Source organism: Plectropomus leopardus, chromosome 1 (genome assembly GCF_008729295.1).
Source record: "Plectropomus leopardus isolate mb chromosome 1, YSFRI_Pleo_2.0, whole genome shotgun sequence".
Taxonomy (NCBI): Eukaryota; Metazoa; Chordata; class Actinopteri; order Perciformes; family Serranidae; genus Plectropomus; species Plectropomus leopardus.
In genome coordinates this window covers 21766567-21787479 of record NC_056463.1, presented here as the reverse complement: position 1 = coordinate 21787479, position 20913 = coordinate 21766567, and the positions used below count along the sequence as shown (strand labels likewise).

The following is a 20913-nucleotide window of genomic DNA, read 5'->3' as shown; positions in this document are numbered from 1 at the left end:
CATAAACTTCCCATTCATCCATCACTCCCGCGTGCGCTCACAGGTGTGGTGACGATGACAACGCGGAAGTGCTGTCAACAGAGAAGGGAGCTGCTGGAGTCAACTGTCCTCAGTCAAACACGATGTCCAACAACAGCGAGACCCGGTACTGTCACCGCTGCTCCTACGTTTTCCTCAAATTCACCTTGTTCGGTTATGCCATCATCTGGTGGGTGAGTAACCTCATGACTTTGTTTGTTAAAAGAGGAGCGCGCGCTGTGTTTACAAAGATATCTGGGCTCGAGGACATACAGATAGTGTGTGTGTGTGTGTGTGTGTGTGTGTGTCTGTCTCTGCTTTGGGAAGTGTATATGAATAGACTCGATGTTACTTCCCCTTTTTAAATCGCAGCTTTCAGTTTAGTGAGCCACAGTTGTGAAGCTACAGGTGTTTGTACCTGTGGAGTTTTCTGCAGGCTCTCGCTTTGTTAACCGTCTTGTCTGTGGCCACACCCTCTGCGCACCTTCACCCTGTTCTTTACCTGCTGGGTAAACACATCGAGAGAGCAGATAAAGAGGGGAAAAAAACAAGAACAATATATTCAGGCTTTTTAGTCTGGTAGATTCTGCTTGTTCCCATTTTATTATGTCCTGTTGTGGTCATGAGTCATAGTGTGTGGGCCATCTGATGACAGATCAGACATCCACGACGCTTTCAGTAAATGTAAGACAGTGAAATAACAGCGTTAAATTGCCCTAAATGACAGAGCTGGTCCAGTAATTGTAGTGTTTGAATACTTTAATTACCACCCAACATATTCTGTGTGGTAGCCTCCAGTTAGGAACACTATATTCAGGCATATTCAGTACAGTTTTCAGGTTTTTCTGCTAATGTTCTTTTTTTTTTTTAATTAAAAAAAGCACAGTGAGGCATTGCAGATGAATTGGCTCCTTGCTTACAGTACTATTAGCGGTAGGAACTGATAAAAATTTATTGATACCATTATCAATTGTGCTTACCAGTCTGATTCTTTATCATTTAATTAATCAGTCATTTAATTGTCATATGGAAATAATGCAAGGTAGGAGTCAACTGAAATGAGATCTCATCAGCTCCTACTGTAGTTTAGTTCCTCTTGCTTCTGCTTAAATTGATTACTGCTGCTTCATAATTGTCCATGTTTCCAGATGGTTCTGATAATCCATGGTTTCTGGTTGTGGAATAATTTAACTGTCCACACGTCCTGACCCTGACAAGATGGCTGTATGGTATGCATGCTTATCGATTTTCTGTGTGGAAAAATAAGAAGGCACACACTGGTTTTTAGCATCAACGTAACTGTTTTACTTTCTCAACACAGTGTAGAAACAGAGTAGAAAAAAGACATGCATGTGGATCAGGTGTTCAGATTTCTGTCGTACTAATGTTATAAAAACAGAGGATATTTATCCTCAGTAATGGATGTGCTGCCCAGTATGAAAGCGGTGGCCCTAATGTGTGTGTCAAATTCCTGGAATTTAAACCCATGTTTTGTAGAAAGATGTTTCAGCATATTGCTGATGTTTCCATCCCTTGAAATTATAATTTCACAAACATTACAAGCAGCCCTGTTGTCATCTTCCTTCATGAAATGAAGTCTTGCTTTGGACCATTTCATCCTCTCCACTGTGACTCATTGTTGCAAGTTTCAGGCAGCATAGATGCATGAGTTTTACGTCATTGTGTTGCATTGCATAACAGTCAGAAAAACATCAATAAAAGGAGTTGATTAAATTGAACTGTACACAATAAGATTACCAAAGAGTGAAAGGATCTGCTGCTCTATGTGGTGTTTTTTGGGTTCCTGTAACCTCTGCATGTCTGGATTCTTCAGAAGGACAACAGATGCCAATAGGTTCACTTCAATTATCAAAAGCCCCAAAAAACACAAGTAGATAATATAGCAGTGTTGTCTCAATGTCTGATAAAATTTGCAAACGTGCATAAAATCAAATTCCTAAAAATTTACAGCATTAGTAAGAGGCTGTATTTTCTTTTATCATTTAATTCATTCAAATTTAGTTGTGTCTGATGACAAGAAAACAATTATGTGAAAGGTATTGCTGATAATGATGAACCTCAACAATTATCACCTTAACCTGCAGCTCACCTCTGGCTTTATATAGCTTTGTAGAGTTCAGCTTATTGTTCACAGCTGTCATTGTGTCACTTTCAGCCACAACAGGCAGCTGTTATCAGGTAAAAAGCTAGTGTTGGATTTGGGGGGTATTTATTAGCAGAAGTGGAATATAGTATAATAAATATGTTGTTTTTTTTGTTTGTAATCACCTGAAAATAGGAATTATTGTTTTCCTTATCTTATATTGAGCCGTTGATCTATGTTGGAGGCAGGTCATTATCCATGGAGTCTGCCATGTTGTTCCATCATGTTTCTACAGAAGCCCACAATGGACAGACCAAACGATGGCTCTAGATAGAATAAACAGTTAAGTTTCACTTTCAGTGCGCCTGATGTTCTGCTGCTCCATCTGTGACCAAAGCACATGCTGCGATCCGAGAGTGTGATGCAATGAATAACTTAATGGTATATATTACAACAGTACTACTGATGAACAGACTAGCTCCAAAAATAGAAAAGCTGTTTGTGGCAGCATATGTTTTAATCCTGGCAGGCCACCACAAATAAATGCATGGAAAACCTTGGAATCCTAACTGGAAGTTCACGCTTGGTACATGGGGAAAGTTTCAGCTGGTTGCCATCTTCAGTCGTGACCTCTAGATGCTTCTATATACCGACACACTGCTCCAATATGAGCTGGTGAAGGTGAAAAACCCTAATTGTATTCATCAGCTGGACATAAACATAACTCCAAATGGACGATAATGTTGCTCTGTAACTTCTGAAATAGTAAATATGCAACTTTTGCCATACCAACTAAGATATGTTTATGTTAGGACTATACCCGAATCAGAATTATGCCATTCAAATTTATTTTGAATGTTCAATATGATCATTGGACGATTTCTTATGTTTTCCATACAAAGTTTCAAACAAACAAGGTAACTCCACTAATGACAGGTAATAAATGGACAATATTTTTTGCCGACAATGATTCAAACAAAAGCCAGAGACTTTCATGTTAAGTTGCTGTGAGCTGTAAATTAATTGCTTCTGCTGAGAAGGTCTCTCCTCTCTCCTCCTCCATGCTGCTGTCTGGATGTCCACAGCTCTCTGCTCCAAAGTCTCTTGAAGTCAAGAGCATTCACTCCACAGCAGTATCTGAAGACCGAAACGCACTGCACACTGACTAGCAAAAAAAAAAAAAAAAAAATTAAATGACTGCTCGACTTGAAGCACTCTCAGTCGACTGACGGCCTCCATCTGATGATTTGAATCTCCAACTTTCAAGGGCCAGCGCTAGTTGATGTTCTCACAACTTGTTTTTGCTGACTCCAAGTGGCCAAAAAAAACAAAAAGAAATTAATTATTACAGGTGTTTCCAAGTAGAGCAGTAAAATGTTTCATTGTTTGTTCAACCTAGACCTCATTAGTCAGCAATTGATAGCTCAACTAAAAACAAATATCATCTCAGCAGTAGGGGCAACTTCTGATACGTCAATACTTTTTTGTGAGTATAATTTGATTGGTAATGGAGTCACTTGGCAGCCTGACAGTTGCACATTGTAAGCTCCAGGGGATAATTGTCAAGCTCTTTGTCCAATTAAAGTGATGTAGTGCTTGAAGATGTTCAAAATCCGGGTCAGTATGTTTTGTTTTGTCAAATGCAACAACTTTAAGCCTTTTAATTTCTAGTGATGGCACTTCTTCAACAATATCTTGAGACATCTATCTCAAACAGCATATGCTGATAGCTTATATAATACCAGTTTTTTATGCAACATAGCCAGACCCTGCAGCTGTTCATTCTCATGGAAAACATGACAAATTGTATGTTGGTACAGACAGATGGCTGATTGACACAACACTTGCCATACAAAGAAAATCACTAGTTGTGTATTCATGGAGATAGAGAGCGGGAGAGGGAGGTGTGGCGAGGCGCAGGGAGTCTGTGATGGGTTTCTTATGGAGAATGAATGCAGCCTTGATAAGAGAGGCGAGACAGATTAATCAGTTATATTCGCTTTGCTCCTACAGCATGTTGATTCAGTCATGATAAAGAGGTAATCTTACCGCATGCTGGCACAATACAGTCAATAAAAAAGAGCAGTTTGGGTCATATTGGGGTGCTGCTTTTATTGATATCAGCATCAACGGTTTTCTTCAATAATGCCTCAGAACTGGTGTGCTTGAGGCATTTAAATTAAAGCATTTCTAATCGACTGCGTGTTTTTCCTACATTTCTTGTAATTAGTTACAAATGTTGTTACAGTAGGCAGTTTTATTGGCAGCATTGGTCAAGTAGTGAGTTAGACCTTTACTTTCCCAAAGACATCTCATTACAAAAAAAGAAACTAAGTGTATTTTTGGCCGTTGTCTTGTTTTCAGAGTAAATTTTTGCTGTCTTTTAATGACCTGTTCTTCACACTAGTTCCCACACTAGTTCAGACTAGCATCCCACAGAACAGGATGCTTGTGTGCTGGAAATCAGTTGCTGAGGCTGCAAACTGCAAGGGAAAAAGCATTTGTTGGATAAACAATGTACAGGAGTTATTTCCTGCTTACTGTGGAAAATAAATGAAGTCATAAGAGGACAATGACTTTACCTTACCCAGTTACATACAGGATGATCATGAGTGTTAGACAGACTAAAACCAAAAGCAAAACAAAGCATGATAAAGAAACTGTAAAATGATAATTCATGTTCAAAGGTCATGTTTTACTTTATTTGAAAGTTACTCTGAGATTTTGCAATGCCCATGTGTGCATTGACATAATTGGGATGTGCATCATGATTGGCAAAAATAATTATCACAGTTATTTTTGATTGGTATTGAAATCAGTTATTTATTGATTTTTACAACTTTAGTGAATTCCAGTCAATAAAAATATCCTCAATAGAACATTTGTCTGGCATGAGAGCTGTAAAGGTAGGCGTCTAGCGTCTAGCGTCTCTAGTCAGTAACATAAATGGTGGTTAGTTAAACTAATTTGTTGAACTTATTATTAAAATGAGTTATTATTTAATCCAATTATGTTCATTCAACTTAAATTATATTACTTTTCCTAAATATTTTTTTTTCTGAAAAAATATTGCTTTCAATAAATGTTATTTTTGAACGTTTATTTACCGAGTTGACATGTTTTGTACGATAACGTGCAATTTTCATAATGATAAGTGCAAAATGCTCGCAATTTAATATGCGATTTGGTTATTGAAAAACTTGATTATGCAAACAGTGCATTTGGTAAGCAGAGCAGAGCTGTTAACAGTGGCTCACACTGGCACGTTGCAACACATGCATGCACCAGTCGGGACTTCCCTGTTTCACTCTGGTCTTTGACTTATGACCACTCAGCCGTTGTAATTGCACTGTAATTTGGGACTTTGTGCCGTACTGACAGAACAATAACCATTGTTGTGTGAGGGGATCATTTCAAATTCAGTCATCTCCATTTCAGCAACTTTTAGTTTATCCATCAAGTACACATGTCCCTGTTTACCTCGTGTGAACTTTATGTGAACAAGGTTGACCGATTTTTAGTGAGAATGGTATTTTTTGGATTTTATTTTTGTTAAAAAAAATACATATGTAGGTGATAAAAAAATCATGATTTTGGCTGGGCTCTGTACCGCACAAGCATATTCTTATGTCTGGAATATAACTAGGCAGTGGCATTTCTGTAGCAACACAATGCTTCATTTATATTACTATGTTGTGATACATTTGTATAATGGTAAGGCTCATTTTACCTTAATCCAAAAACTGTAGCTCCTGTAATTTGGATATTGCACTTTGCCACACTGCAGTTTCAATAGTATTTTGACTAATTCTGCAGCCCTACTACAATATGCATCAGTATAACTTCCTCTGTTATTTTCAGTGTAAACTCACACCAGTGTTATGTGTCCTTCGATGTTTGATGAACATATTTATTAATTGGATGAGTAGACTTGAAACAAGACTGAAGTGCTGTAGAGAATCTAATTAAAGAGTCTGTATTCATTCATTTCATTTATTCGTTGACAAACTAAATTATCTGTAACCGCAGTCCACTAAAGTCTGATGAAAATGCAAGGTATAATTAGACTCAAATGGGCTGTATGATGTCAGTAGCAGAAGTTTCATTGTCTCAGACAGGCCAGTGGCAGGCCAACTGAATTAAGAGATGTAATATGATAGGAAAAAAAATACAAATTAAGACTTTCCCAAAACCATGAGACACATGTATGTTTCCAGTCCATTACTTCAGTGCATATTTGCTTGATTATGTTATAAATTGTTTTGAATTATTTACAGTTATTCTAGTTTACCACTGATAGAGGAAAAAGCTTCAATCCTTAAACAGTGAGTCCTTGTATGAGTGTGTTTTCGTCTCATGTCTTCAGCTTGTAACCCTGTTGGTTTCAGAGCCTCATCTGAGTTTCAGTACTGCAATGAATGCCCCCAAGCACACTGACAGCTCTGTAAAATTGTTTTAGCAGCATGTAAGAGGTTTTTTAATACAACTTAACCTTGGCCTAATGCTCTGATATTGTCACCAAGCCATCTGCAGCTAAGTGCATGCTGATAAACAGAGAATGGCCTGTTATTATAATATCTCTGTTATTTTAGTTCAGATTTGTTGACACAACAGGACTCTCTGTGAAGATGATCATGAGTGATCATCTTCACAGAGAAATTAAGAGTTGCTGTGTTTATGTCTCTAAGTGCCTCCCTCTCCTCCTGGCTGAATTAATGTCAGTTCAGGGTAGCTGTGCGACAAGCCAGCAGCAAGATACCATAACAGACAGCAAGCAGGGACATGTAAGGAAAAGACATGATGGGAGATTATAAACAGTGGTTGGACCTCCAGGACTCACAGATGACTATGAATGCATAAACACTCCTTTCCTTTCCCTTGTTCCTTCCTCCTCTCGTCCTCTTGTGCCTCTCAGTTTGGAAAGTCTGAAGATAGATTGTGGGGTGGATGCAGACCATAATTAGCAACAAACCTATCAAAGAATGAGGTGCTAACAGTCACAACATGCTGTGATCAAAGTGTCTGCCACTAAGCTGTGTGTATGTGTGTTTTCTTGGAAGTCATCTTTGCGTTGGGGAAAATTGAGACCAGATTAAAAAGGTTGAATTTGCCGCTTAGTTGTTTTCCGTTGAGTGAGTGCTGGGGTGGCGCAATAACCAATGCTACTATTGGTGTGCAGACGATTTGACTGTATTTTTACATTAAGCTCCATGTGTTAGTGCTAATTAGCAAATATCAGTGTACCGACATGTTAAACTGAGATGGTGTACATGGTAAACATTACACCTACTCAACATCAACATGTAAGTGTTGTTTTTGGGACATAAACATTAAAGCCGGTTAGTCTTGTCAAAAGCCTCATTGTAGTTGCCTTTAGTTTTACCTTTAAATAAAGAGATTTACATAATCAAACGCCAACAAAACTGTCGACTTGTTTACAAGCTACCATCAGTTTTACAATGTTCATAATAAAAATGAAACCCAAGCTGAAAGAAACCAGTTTTCATTTACAGAAAGGGAGTTTCTCTCTTTGTGTGTGTGTGTGTGTGTGTGTGTGTGTGTGTGTGTTAGTGCTGTATTGTGGGGTAAATGTCTTGATGTTTGCTTGTACACAAAAGGCAGGTGTTGCAAGTTAGCAGAATTTGCCATTTGGCTGTAATTGAATCTGTGTAAGTTGCCTTCTTAATTTTAGATTTGCCTGGAGCTTACTGTATTGACATACTTGATCATTAAACATTGTTGTTGTGTATTCAGTGGATTCATTTTCTTATTCAATTTACAGCATGCAATAACAGGGAGAAGAAAAAGCTGCTTCATCAGAATTTTTTCTTTTTTCTGGATTTACCCAAGTACGTCCTTTAAAGGGATGTAAAGGTTTTCAACCAGTTTTGTTTCATAACAATTTGGGTAGCGTGCAGTAGTAGATTAACTTTGGTAAACTATCCTTTGTGGAACCAGAGCCCATATCTCCCTGCTTACCTGCACAAACTACAGATTGTATTTCTGCATTTCCGCATTCCACGGATACCAAGAGTATATAAGCGGATCAAGAGAGAGAAAACCACCCCTTTCTCTCTCTCTCTCTCTCTCTCAAACTCTAATCTAACAGTAGAACTAAGCAGCGCTAATCAAATATAAAGCAGGGCTCTGTTACTGCATGGCCTATTTCTTTGCCTTAAGTGTTTTGAGAAACATATTTTATCTTATTGTTTTCATCAGCCAAGCATGCATCATATCACCCACCAGCGTGTGGTAGTGTTTACTGGTCTAGTACAGTGCAGTTCTTGGTGGTAGTTGAAGGTTTTTTACCTCTTGAGCAATAGCAAATGCTGCAGTTTTCTCTGGTCATTTAGCACCAATTTCAGAAGTATTTGCATCAAAACCATCTTCCAGCAGTGAAATATTCCTTAAAAATCAAGACTAAGAAACACAGTCATCTTCATCTGTGCACGGCGAAGCAAACTGTCATGAGACTTGAGTGTATGTGTGCAAGGCCTCCTGTTGATAATTTGCCTCACCAACAATTTCAGCAGGCTGTCACTGTTAACTGCTGTGCTGCTGATGAATGTTTTATTTATATCTTATTATTCACTCTGTTGTTTTGGGTGGCAGAAAACATATCATGGACAGATACTTAAGACTCATCCCAAACTATCTGTGTGGCTATATAATGGAAGGGGGAAGTGAAAAATAAGTTTTGCTTTCTTTTTAATTTTGGTCAGCTGACCTTTTTTAAGCTTGTGGTTACTCTCATAATGCCCTAGGCAGGCAGTTGCTGTCCCTGTTTGCATAATTAGCTGCTTCCAGATGCTAATTTAATGCCAATTACAGAAGCAGCTTTGATGTATGTTAATGTGACACTAAAGATGGGAAAAGGATGAAGCAAAATTCTGGGCTGGATAATTTACAGATGACTTTTTTACTTTGACTGCAGAATTAAGCTTCTGTCTCAGTCAGTAGTTTCTCTTTCATGCCGTGAGCTCAAGTCTGTCTAAACTCTTGTCTCTGTTAACAAGGTCAGTGTGAAACAATTACTACATTTGCCAGATGCTGGTCCTTAAGTGAAAGGGTTGATCATAATCTCATTAAACTGGCCTTTTGAGGAAGGCTCTAAAGAGCAATTTTAATTTCCACGTAAATGAGCCTTGATGTGACACATTCTCTAGTTAGTAAAGGTTTTTTTCACTTTTGTTACTGCAGGCTCAAACTGAACCTCTTACCATACAGCTGAGACTTTTAAATCTAACCAACATCCTATAACTGAAGACCATAAGTGGCGTCAGCGATTCGTAAGGGACACCTTTCTCTTTATACATCCACGGCATTTCTCCTGTCCTGTGCATGATCACTAATACCGCCTGTATATAAACACTGGATTTATTTTAGCGCACGCGCGCGCACACACACACACACACACACACACACACACACAGACAGTGACACCATATTCTTCAATGTTCAGTCAATTGTGGCTGACCTGTTGGAGAGAGAGCCTGTAATTTGCATCCATTAGCAGGCATTGTGTTATAGGGTTGTCTGTACATACATCCCATTCTTGTGAACACAATATCTCAGGAATGCCTTGAGGATTTTTTTCAGATTTGTCTCAAATGTCCATTTGGATGCAAAGATGAACTGATTAGATTTTGGTGGTCAAAGGTCACTCTGACCTCACAAAACGTGGTTTCGGCCATAACTCCAGAATTCATATGTTAATTATGACAAAATTTGTCTAGTAGTTTAAGATAATGAAGTGATGACATTTTATATCCAAAAGGCCAAAGGTCAACTTCACTGTGACATTATAATATTCTGCAGAAACACTTTTCTGGCCATTACTTAATGTCATTACTCAGGAACAGAAGGGAAGACATGAGTTCAGAAACTGAACTGGTGACACTAATCTTGAAGCCAGTGTGACTGTTACGATCTTCTGTGCTGTGGGTTGAAGTTGTGTGTGAAGCATCCCTGTGTTGCCATCCGTTATGGCTGCTCTCTGGCACCTAATTTATATTCAAAGTCCAGAAAAAAAATTCCTGGTGTAAATAAATGTAATTTCATGGTGATTTAGAAAATGGTTGGCAAGCCACCTAGCTTGCTATCACAGGCCAGATTTGGCAGTACTTGTGTACAGCAGTACTTTGAAGTAAAGTCAGAATGCTAACATGCTCACAATGACAATACTAAGCAGGTGTAATGTTTACCATGTTCACCATCTTAGTTAAGTGGTAACATTTGCTAATTAGCACAAAAGTCAAAGTATATACACCCGCGAAGCATTTGTCTGGCAGTTTCTGGGCGCGCATAAAAGTTAAATATTTTCAGCTTTTCAGCTCATGGTGCACAGTCACACTGCTTGTCAATGTCATTTTTGGCCACACGCACAAAGTATGCACACGCAGCTCCGCTCCACAGGCACTCCCAGCTGTTTTTCCAGATGCGCTTGTCATTGCGGCGCAATGCGTCTCAGTGTGATCGGCCCCTAAAATTAAGACATCTGATCACTGGCGTGTGCAAAATGTTTGGTCATCAAAAACAGTGATTTGGTATCTTTGAAATGAACGAGAACCTATTTATAAACTTGGAAATAGCAAATTACTTGGTAGAACGCAGAGACCACTGTGGTGAATAACTGAACAATATGTTTATTTATGGAAATATTTCTTTTTCTTTTTTAAACCATTAAACTAATTGGATAAACCTAGATAAGGATTAACTTTGAATTCAAAATCTCTAGTAATTGAGGGGGCAGCCATGTCTTTAGCAGAATAATGGCCACATCCAATTGGTTAGTATTATCTTACAGCGTATTACCTTTTGTCATAAAGTATTACCATAAAATCAATCTAATTTTCACCCTCATTCCACACCCATCATATCTAGTCTTTGGCAGATTAATTTCCACCAATGTCCAATTGGTTAGTGTCATCTTACAGAATATTACCCTCTCTTATGTAGTCATAAAATGAATCTAATTTTAACCTTCAGTCCAACACCTTTCAGTAAGGATTGGGTAGCCCAGTCTTTGGAAGATTAATTTCTATTTTGTAATTGGTTAAATTTCTCTCCCCATGGAGGAGGCTGGTCATCTGCTTACATCCTCAAAGAGCTGTCAATTTCAAATTTAACCATCTTCAAATCTGCATCTAACCAGCCTATGATGACTGTAAGCACAGTATGATCTAACAACAGTGCACACATTAGCCAACAACAACTTAACTCTGCCTACAGGGAAGTCTGGAGTATAACCAAATGTGGATTTAGTGATTCCACCCTGCATCCTCAGCCCTTACTCTGCTTGGACATGAGCAACATAAAAATACTGTCATTGTATTTGCTCCCACTGACAGGACTGACCAAAGTCCGTGTGCAGTTGAGATCTGTATTTAGACAGCATTTTTCTTTTTTACGAGCAGACTTGAGCTGGAGATATTTGGCAACATTTTTTAAGGAAAGACACCCCAGGTGAATCAAGTAAAATTTTAAGTTTTTTTTGTATTTATTCTTTTTATGAGACTTCCCCAGTTTATTACTGACATTAGGATATTCTTCTAATTATACGTTTTCTTTCATTTTCAAGTTTAAGTATGCAAATGAGGCTTTACCTAAATCAATATAAACATTTTGCATAAAACTTCAGAACAGAAATCTAAAAATAAACACCCAAATGTTTGCTTTAAGACAATCAGCATAACTTGAGGTTTAGTTAATCTTCTAGTTCTAATTCTTCTCATTATAATAATTTATAACTGTTTAATTGTTTAAATGCCAAAATCTAACAGCTTATCTGAAGGATTTTAAAATGATTCAGATTTAATTAACCAGCAAACACGTGATTTTTACACTTGATATACTGTAAACCTGATGACCCCATGACTTTCCTCTGCCACTACATCTTTTACCTACAGTATAGTTGTTTATAATTTCTCCAGCTGTGTAGTGTCTTTGAAAGCAACATGTAAATAAAGAAATCATTAAGATTTGACTTTGATGGCTGACAATTTTCCTCTTTTAGCCACATTTAAAAATGATGATATTATTGAAATTCATGCACCTGCTTGTTTTCCATCATGTTAAAGCTGATGACTAACCTGCCCTAACTGCTTATTGTGTCTCCAGTTGATTGGCGGCTTTATCCTGGCAATTGGCATCTACGCTGAGGTGGAGAGACAACGCTATAAGACGCTGGAGGGAGTGTTTCTTGCCCCGGCGATAATCCTGATCCTTCTGGGAATCATCATGTTTATTGTTTCACTTATTGGAGTCTTGGGTTCACTGAGAGATAATATACTCCTACTGAAAGTGGTGAGTGATGTGCTGAGAGCACATTAATTTATCTTATTAAACAACAAAGTGGCTACTGGGATTCTTAGGATGTGTCTGTAAATGCTCTTTTTATTCACTGTTTGTTTTTAGTGACACAGTTTAAGAACAGTGCATGATTTCACTATGTTTGTTTTATTTACATGGCAGCAATAGTTATGAACCATTGTGGTTATATTTACCTCTATTTGTACCCATAAATTAATTTAAAAACCTATGAAAAAGATAAAGTTGCAGTATAACAGTACTTGATCATACCAAATTGTGTGTTTTTTGAATGAATTTGTATAAACACCTGGTTCATCAGATGATGGTTCACTATAAGCAAGGTGTGGAAGTGTTGTTAGGTGGGAAAAGGCAGATAATGTGGAGATGAAGAACCTATTCGTATCAATTATTTCACTGTTAAACAAAAATATACTAAATGAGTTAGTTAATTTCTAGTTGTCTATGTAGACAATGGCAGTACCTAACAAAATGATGAGCTGATCTATAACATTTTTTAAGGGAGACAGGTTGTATTTAATCTGTGGCTTTTAAATAAAGGTTGGTGTTAAAACAGTAGGTGGTTCATGGGTAAAGTTATGCCCCATGATATGAATTTGTCTCCAGAATTTGTACAGGTGTAAAATAGTTTTTACCATTTTTTAAATCAGACCTTCCAGGTGATGCTGTGATGTTGTGATTGCAACATTTAACACAAATTCAACCAATCCCTGTTAATTTTGCATGACCTTGCATTTTTTTTTCCAATTACTGCAACTTTTCTGCAAATTTGAACTCTTATGGCCTCAAAACGAAGCACATCCCAGGACGAGGAATGTAGGAATGTTTGAAAATGTGTATTGCTTGCAACACAAGTAATCTTATATATACATAAAGTATAGAATAATTGGGATTTAGAGAAGTGAAGTGCAGACCTTGTTGCCTTAGTTGTTGCGATGGAAGAATATGCACACAAATAACTGTGACGAGATATGGCAGTGATTCTCAACTTACAGCCCGCTGGCCAAATCTTGCCCTCAATAGGGTGCCGAGTGGCCCTCCAACCATTTTTTAATACATAATAAAAGTAAAGTGATTCACACTGGGAATCATTTTTCTACTTCTGGAATACATAAGGTGCCAGAGGTCATAAATCAGCATCAGCATCAGAATGTCCTTAAATCTATGAAATGTCCTAAATGTCCGAAATCCTAGAAATGTCCTAAAATCCTAAAAGGTCAGAAAATCCTCGAAACATCCTTAAATCCTAGTAATATGTATGGGGCTGCTGCGACTGGCCCCTGGCCTCCTGTCATTTTGCAAAAGTGGCCTACAAACAAAGCAAGTTGAGTATCCTTGAGATGCAGCTTTAAAGCAGTGGTGACCACTCTGAATTATTTGTGTCAAAGTTTATGGATAACTTTCAGAAAAACAAAAAGCATTATTATATACAGATAAGTACTAACAGTTGAAGTGTATACTGTGTTAATTGAATCTTCTTCTCTGTTTTCTGTTTGGTAACAGTTCATGTACACCCTGACTGTGTGTCTGATCCTGGAGCTGCTGGGAGGAATATTGGCGCTAGTGTTTCGTAACCAGGTGAGCTCTCTGAGGCGTTGATCAATAACGTGGCAGTTAGAAAAACGCAACAGGTGGGCCGTTTTTTCTGTTGTTAGCATTGTGGAGTGAAGTTTACCTCCTGTAGTGAGAGAACAACCAAAGATTGATTCAGCAGCAGTAAACTGATGTTGACGTTGCTGTTTATCATCACGAGGAAATGAACCAAGAAAAATAAAGCTGAGTGATATTGTTTCATTTGGTTTTTGGTTGGTCTCAGTATGACTCAACATGACTAACATCCACCAAACACTGCATGTCTCTTCTAACTACACAGGATAGTGTTAAATAAACCATTTAGATTATGTTACACTTAAAGAAAAAAGTATAGCATGATATATAAGGATAGGGTCAATTAAAGTAAAGAAATGTCATATGATTCTAATTTTTCAAAACGGACAGTCACCATTTTTAAACAAATAATGAAGTAAACCATGCAAGATGGTAAGTTGATATTAAAAGGGGACTTCAGTGACATCACATTCAAACCTTATTTTCTCATATTTCCAGTCAGGAAATGCACAGGGACAATGTAACAACAGTTGGTCTGTTCAGGTAGTAGATAGGATCAGTGTTCTGCTTCCACAACCCATCTTTGTGTCCTGGCATCTTTCTTTCCTTCTCTTTGTCGTTCTCATGTTGAATATCTCTCTCTTAGTCCTTGTCTCACATCCTCTCTCGTTCCTTCTGTTGTCGTATTCACTACCTCTGTCTTCAGTTTTTGATCTCCTTTCCTTCCCTGCAGTAAAATCCAATATAAAAAAATCCAAAAGTCCCTGCACATAATGACACAGCATGATCGCTTTTTTTCTGCAGTGGTGACTATATTAGCAGCATCCTCCAAAACAGGATCATAAGCAATGCTTTGTGGGTAAAAAAAAACTACTTTAAATGTAAACCAAACAGGAACATTGGCATTATTTCCTTTTGTAAAGGAGGTGTGTAAAGAAGAAGCCGTGTGTTTAGATGAACAGCTGTGGCTGATAGAAGCTTTTTGCAGTTTGGGTGAACCTTCAACAGGTCACCAATTTAAACACATTTCACTGCGCTGAGCCTGATGGAAAACCTCTTTCACCAGTGCCAGAAATTCAGCTTGTTAGTGTCTACCAGGTGAGTCATGAAAATTTAATGAAATACATTTTTTCCCAAAGTATTTTAGCTTTTAATGCTAAGCAAATATCAGTGTCATAGACTCCAACTTACTGTCATTTTGTGACCAAAATTCACCAACTGTCATACCAGTTCTAGCTTTTACAGTACGTGACTTAACTGACGTGACGTAACTGTTTTTTTTCTTGTTTTGTCTTTGGCATTTGTAGAAGTAGTGAACATACAAAAAATATGGCAGTTTGTCTTCTTTAATGTTTTTTTTATCTCCATCTCATTTGCATGAAGATGCGTGAAGTGCTAATGTGGTCATGTGACCACAATCCATGAATGATTATGAAAGTCCTCTGATGAGATATTCAATACATCAGTATTCTTGATAAAAGAATCTCTCATTCGTGAATATTTTAATGTGGCTCTGTGGGGAAATGCTTGATGATCAGTCAGTCTCTTCTCCCCTTTTATTGCTTTCAATCATCTAATTTACATGACATGACATTAAATGTAATTATGGCCGGCTGTAAACAACTTTTTTAACAACATGATGTTTATGCCTGTTTGTAAAAAAGGATATGTCAATCATTAGCTTAATGATTGTACATTTCAGTGTGTTAATGACAGTGTCATTTAAAATATAATAAAAAACAAGCTTCTAATAAGTCCTACTGTTATTTTACTGGTGACTCATTTAGCCCACATTGAGACTAAAAAGATATGGCTTTGCATTTTAATATAATAACATTTAGTAAGATCATTTTCTTACCAGTATTAGTAGATTTTTGGAAAAATGGCTGCATTAAAGAATAATGCCATGTGAGCTTATCGTGAGTTCTTTAATAATGGTCCACTGTCTTCTCTCTCAAAAGAGAGACGCCTCTGTGAGCAAACTCCAAGTCCATATAGCACATAGCAGTCTTTGCCCCACAGATTGACTATGAGGGAAGTGAGAAGGAAAGAAATAATCTAAAAGGCTCAGTCCCTTTAATTTCTATGACTCATGAGGGAACCGGTCTCAGTCTTTATTGTCTGTGGTAGAAAGAAGAGAAATGACGAGCATCAACAGCCTGAATGGGGTAAAATGCCAAAGGCTTTGTTGCTGTCCTCTAGAATGAACTATAGATAGCATATCTCAAACAAAGAGAGAAGTGAGGTACCATTAATGGACTAAACGATTAGTTCTCTAAGTGAAAAGCTCTCCATGAATGTCCTTAGTGGAGTTTCAAGTGGCAAGTATTTATTCTTGGTCTCTGGATAGATTAATGCATTAACTAATGTGACCCCGCTGCACCAGATTGTGACTGACAGATGTGAGCTGTCCAACTGCCACATTTTAATATTACAGTTCAGTGGATCAGTCACCTTGACTAATCAGAGCATTTCCTCTGCAGAGCGGCCTGTCTGACACATTGATTGTAGATCAGCTGTGTCATAGAAACAAAACAAACGTGCTAACATGACGTCCTTTATCACATTAACACTCACAATCTGTTTCCCGTTTGTATTCTTTTTTTCTCCCTCTTACAGACGGTGGAGTTACTGAACAAGAACATCCGAAGAGGCATCGTGAACTACTATGATGACCTAGACTTCAAAAACATCATGGACTTTGTACAGAAGAAGGTACAGTGAGGTTATGTGACTCCTCATTTTCTCTCATACAACATTCCTGTTAAACAGATGACAGGACTGAAACTCCAATGAGCTTTTGTAATATTTTATAATGCAGTGCAATTATAAACGCAACAAACTTGATTGGCATCATGAGGCTCAAGTCAGGATATGAAGTGATCTTGGATGATCACAGCAAGTTGTGTCCAAAATACTCAGAACTGTGCAGAGCTTTCACACTGCACCTGCTTTCAGAGTACATCATGCTGCTACACACAGCCTGATGCTGAAGATTTCATTATCAAAATTTATCAAGCACATGGGGATGCATTGTCAGGCTCACACTAGGCTTTGGCGGTATTACAGTAAACTAGGATATTTAGAAACATGAGGGTATGAAAAAAAAACTTGTAAACCCGTGTGTACACATAACACATTACAGTAAAGGAAAAAAAGAAGAAAAATCCTGATATAATTTAAATGCTGTCAAAATACAGAAGCTGAAAAAACATGAAAAACACATACTATAAATCATGGCAATGTGTTCATCCCATGGATCTATTATTCATCCTAATAGAGATGAGTCTCCAAAATATTAATTAATTCAATAAAATAAAAATACATTAAAAGAAACAGATATCTGTTTTGGGACAACTCACAATTATATCAGTATCACGTATCACTTTGATAATCTAAAACAAGAATTCAAAGAAGTTCATAAATCCTTTCTCTTATCCATTGCTCCATTAGTGATTTCTCCAATAATCTAAGATAATGCGTCCTTGGTAAATCAGTGTTCAAATGGCCATTTATCTGTGTATAAATTCCTTCCCAGTATGACTTCAGGATGCTCCTCTTTCTATTAAATTCCTAAAAAGATTCTGTTTTGAGGATGTATTGTATGTAGTGCACATCCTGCACCACCAGAGGTCTTGCAACAGGTTGAGAAAGATAGCGACTGACAGTGGTGGGGATAATGTTACAGTTCTGTAAACAGCCGGCCAGCAACGGCAGGGAGAGACAATGTGGACTAACTAACAAGGCAGCTAACTATAACTATTTTGGTGAAACAATTAACATAAAGGAAGAATAAAATAGTGAATTTAAATAGAATAGAACATAAGATAAAAAATATAGAAGCAGTTTAAATATATAAAATGATAAAATACAAAATAAAATGATAAAATACAAAACAATTGTACAGTCCCTCCATTGCACCTTTTGTACATACTGTACAAAAGGTGCAATGGAGGGACTGTACAATTTTCAGAAGTAGAGTTGCAGTGCAAATATCTTAAGTTTAAAAAATTAAGTTGGCCTAAAGTGAGCATAGTACAGAAGTCCAGTGTGCAGTAATGTGACGCATAAAAACTGATTTAGTTTAACATTAATGCAATGTTTTCAGACTCTAGGGCCGGATTAGAGCCTGTGTCATGTGGGCGGTGGGGGAGGGGAAAGGGCCGGATTATTGTTTATGATGGTGACAGCAAGGAGAAAGAAGCTGTTCTTGAGTCTTGAGGTTTTGGTCCTGACGGACCGCAGCCTCTTGCCAGAGGGAAGGGTCTCAAAAAGTCTGTGTCCGGGGTGAGAGGGGTCAGCCACAATTTTAGACAACTTATTATTTACTATTTCTCCGTTTAGTAAAGACAGTGGTGTAAAAACATTACCTTTCTTGACATTTTTTGAGTTGATGTTGTTTATTTATTAGACCTTAAAAGCTAAGAGAGCTTGGGGAACATGGCAAAGTTGCCAGTCAGAGGCAGTTAAGATAAGATAAGATAAGATGGAATAAAATACAATCAAAAAAAATTGCAGCTCCCACAAGTTGGATATTGCACGTGGCTATATTGCAGTTTTCACAATAATTAGTTTAATCAAGCAGCCTGAGATATTTCCAGTTTAGTATACCTTGATAGTGCATGAATTATGATGGTCAGTTTTGGTATGAGTGGACTACTGGGAGAAGTGCTGGTTTTAAAGTCTGACAGCAGCAGGAAGGATGAACCTACAATATCTCTTCTTCACACACTGCATGTGAAGCAGCCTGTCACTAAAAGAGCTGCCTTCTGCAGTCAAAGTGTAATGCGTGTGGTGAAAAATGTTTACCTTTAACAATGAAAGCTTAGCCATTAATCTCCTTTCACTCACCACTGGATCGATGGGGCATCCCTGGACAAAGCTGGCCCTCTGAACCACACTGTTACTTTCTTCATGTCAGCCTTTGAGATGTTAACTTATGAGTCTTTTTTCTTAGTGAGCAGCCTGCAACAAATTCAACAATAAAAAGATAAACGACCCCTCGGTCTAGAGGGAACATGTCACATGCTATTAATAAATGTGCAGGATGACCAGTTGCAGGGGAGCAGGATTGTGTCTCGATTGAATGATATTTTGGAGCCTGGAAGGCCCAAAAGTAGTGGCTTGGCTGTTGTTGTGTGGAAAGTCATTTAGAGGTCTAGCAAACACCACCCTCAGTTCAAATCCCTTCACAATGGAAATGGTCAGCTTTTAAATGAATGTCTTTAATCCAAAAGTCTAAACCTCCAAACACTTTTAGACTGGCAGACTAAACAGGCACATTTAACTGAAGTACGGTGCACCACGGCAGTCCAGTTCTACCATTTTAATCAGTTTCTTAATACGTGTAGTGTTTCCCCGACAATGTTACAGGCCTGGCGTAACACCAGGCCAACGAGACCCCAGGCCAGGTCGAAAAAATTGCGACATTTGAGTAAGATGGCGAAGATGTTTTTACCTGACAAAATGACCAGTGCAATCTGACTGAAGCCAACCAGGCCAATATGTCATCTCAGGCGTTGCATCTGTTAAGGGTTTTTTTCTTTGAAAAATTCAAGGGGAAACACTGTATATGAATGAGCAATCGGATCGTCCATGAACACACAAAGTTAGAACAGTTCTTGTTTCACATCACAGATTTATGTATTTGTGTTTTTTTCTCTTCATAGTGGTTTGAAGAATGAGGATAAGTTAGAAAAAGGGGATGTCACATACTTCTGTGCACCAATCAGGATTTAGCAACATTTAAATGTGATGACAGTTGTGGGGTAGTTGACTTTTTTTTCCTAAAGGCTAATGTCAGTCAAATCTGATGAAACTACACAGATGCAGTCCCACGGAGTTTTTCACCATTGGACTCTTAAAGTGTCAGTGAAACAGAAGTTAGAGTGTCTTAAGTCTCTGTGATGTATTTCACAGTGAAACAGTATATTTGAGGGGTTTACAGTCACAAGAGACATTTAAATCAAATACTTTGCATTTATTTTGACCAGTAAAAAGTGTGCGGGTTAAAGAGCGTGGATCTGTTGGCTCCACATACACTGTTATATTAGATTAGGAGGAGGACAAGGGAGAGATGAATGAATTAGACCTATGTCACATTGTTTTAGACTGTAGAACAATGGTTTTGCCCCCTGATATCCAAACACACATCTCCTCCTATCTCTCTCCATATTGCTCTGTTCACTACTACAATCTACAGACAATAAAGTGGTTTTTATATGACCGGAGCAGCTAGCTTGTTTTTCAGAATTTCATTTCATTTGATAAACTTTGTAAAAGCCCCTGAATGTGGGATTAGTCATCACACATTTAAAACCATATGACAGGAAGGCAAAAGAGTGGGATTTTAATATACATACTCTGCTACTGATTTATTAAACATATTCATTTTACTAGATAGCAAGAGAAAAATGATCAGCTGAGACAGGGACACAGAATTAAAACTTTGAAAAGTTTTATTTCATTAAGTCTGTAAAGTGGCTATAATTGTTTTTTTTCTAATAACAATGTGTCATAAGACAGTATGAAGCAATGTGATAAGAGTGAGTGGGTCTTAGTGATGAATCTACAGAGAATTATCAGCTGAATCTGCAGCTCCCCTTGAGTTTTATAGAGGTCCAGCTCAGCCCACAATTTTGCTGTTTTGGGTCACTCTTATCGCCCTCATAGCCTTGTTTTTTGCTGCATTAGAATCAAAATTTCCCTCTGGAGTTGGTGGAGACTAAAAACAGCTGAAAAAGAGTGAATGTCATATTTGCATCACCAGGTGGACATAAGCATGACCCTAAACATATGATAAGTGCATATGCTACTGTTCACCAGATCAGCTGAAAAGGTGATGATATTTTAAA

General features: G+C 37.8%; 1 protein-coding gene across 1 annotated transcript in view; it reads left to right on the top strand.

Annotated features, from left to right (window-relative positions):
• The first annotated feature begins 62 nt into the window (after nt 1–62).
• Nucleotides 63–20913, top strand: part of tspan15 (tetraspanin 15) — a 38703-nt gene continuing 17852 nt past the window's right edge. The window contains exons 1-4 of the mRNA XM_042499711.1: nt 63–212; nt 12242–12427; nt 13955–14029; nt 16679–16774. Coding sequence (XP_042355645.1) covers nt 123–212; nt 12242–12427; nt 13955–14029; nt 16679–16774 — 447 coding nt within the window. The 5' untranslated portion in view covers nt 63–122. The remainder of the gene's footprint in view (nt 213–12241; nt 12428–13954; nt 14030–16678; nt 16775–20913) is intronic.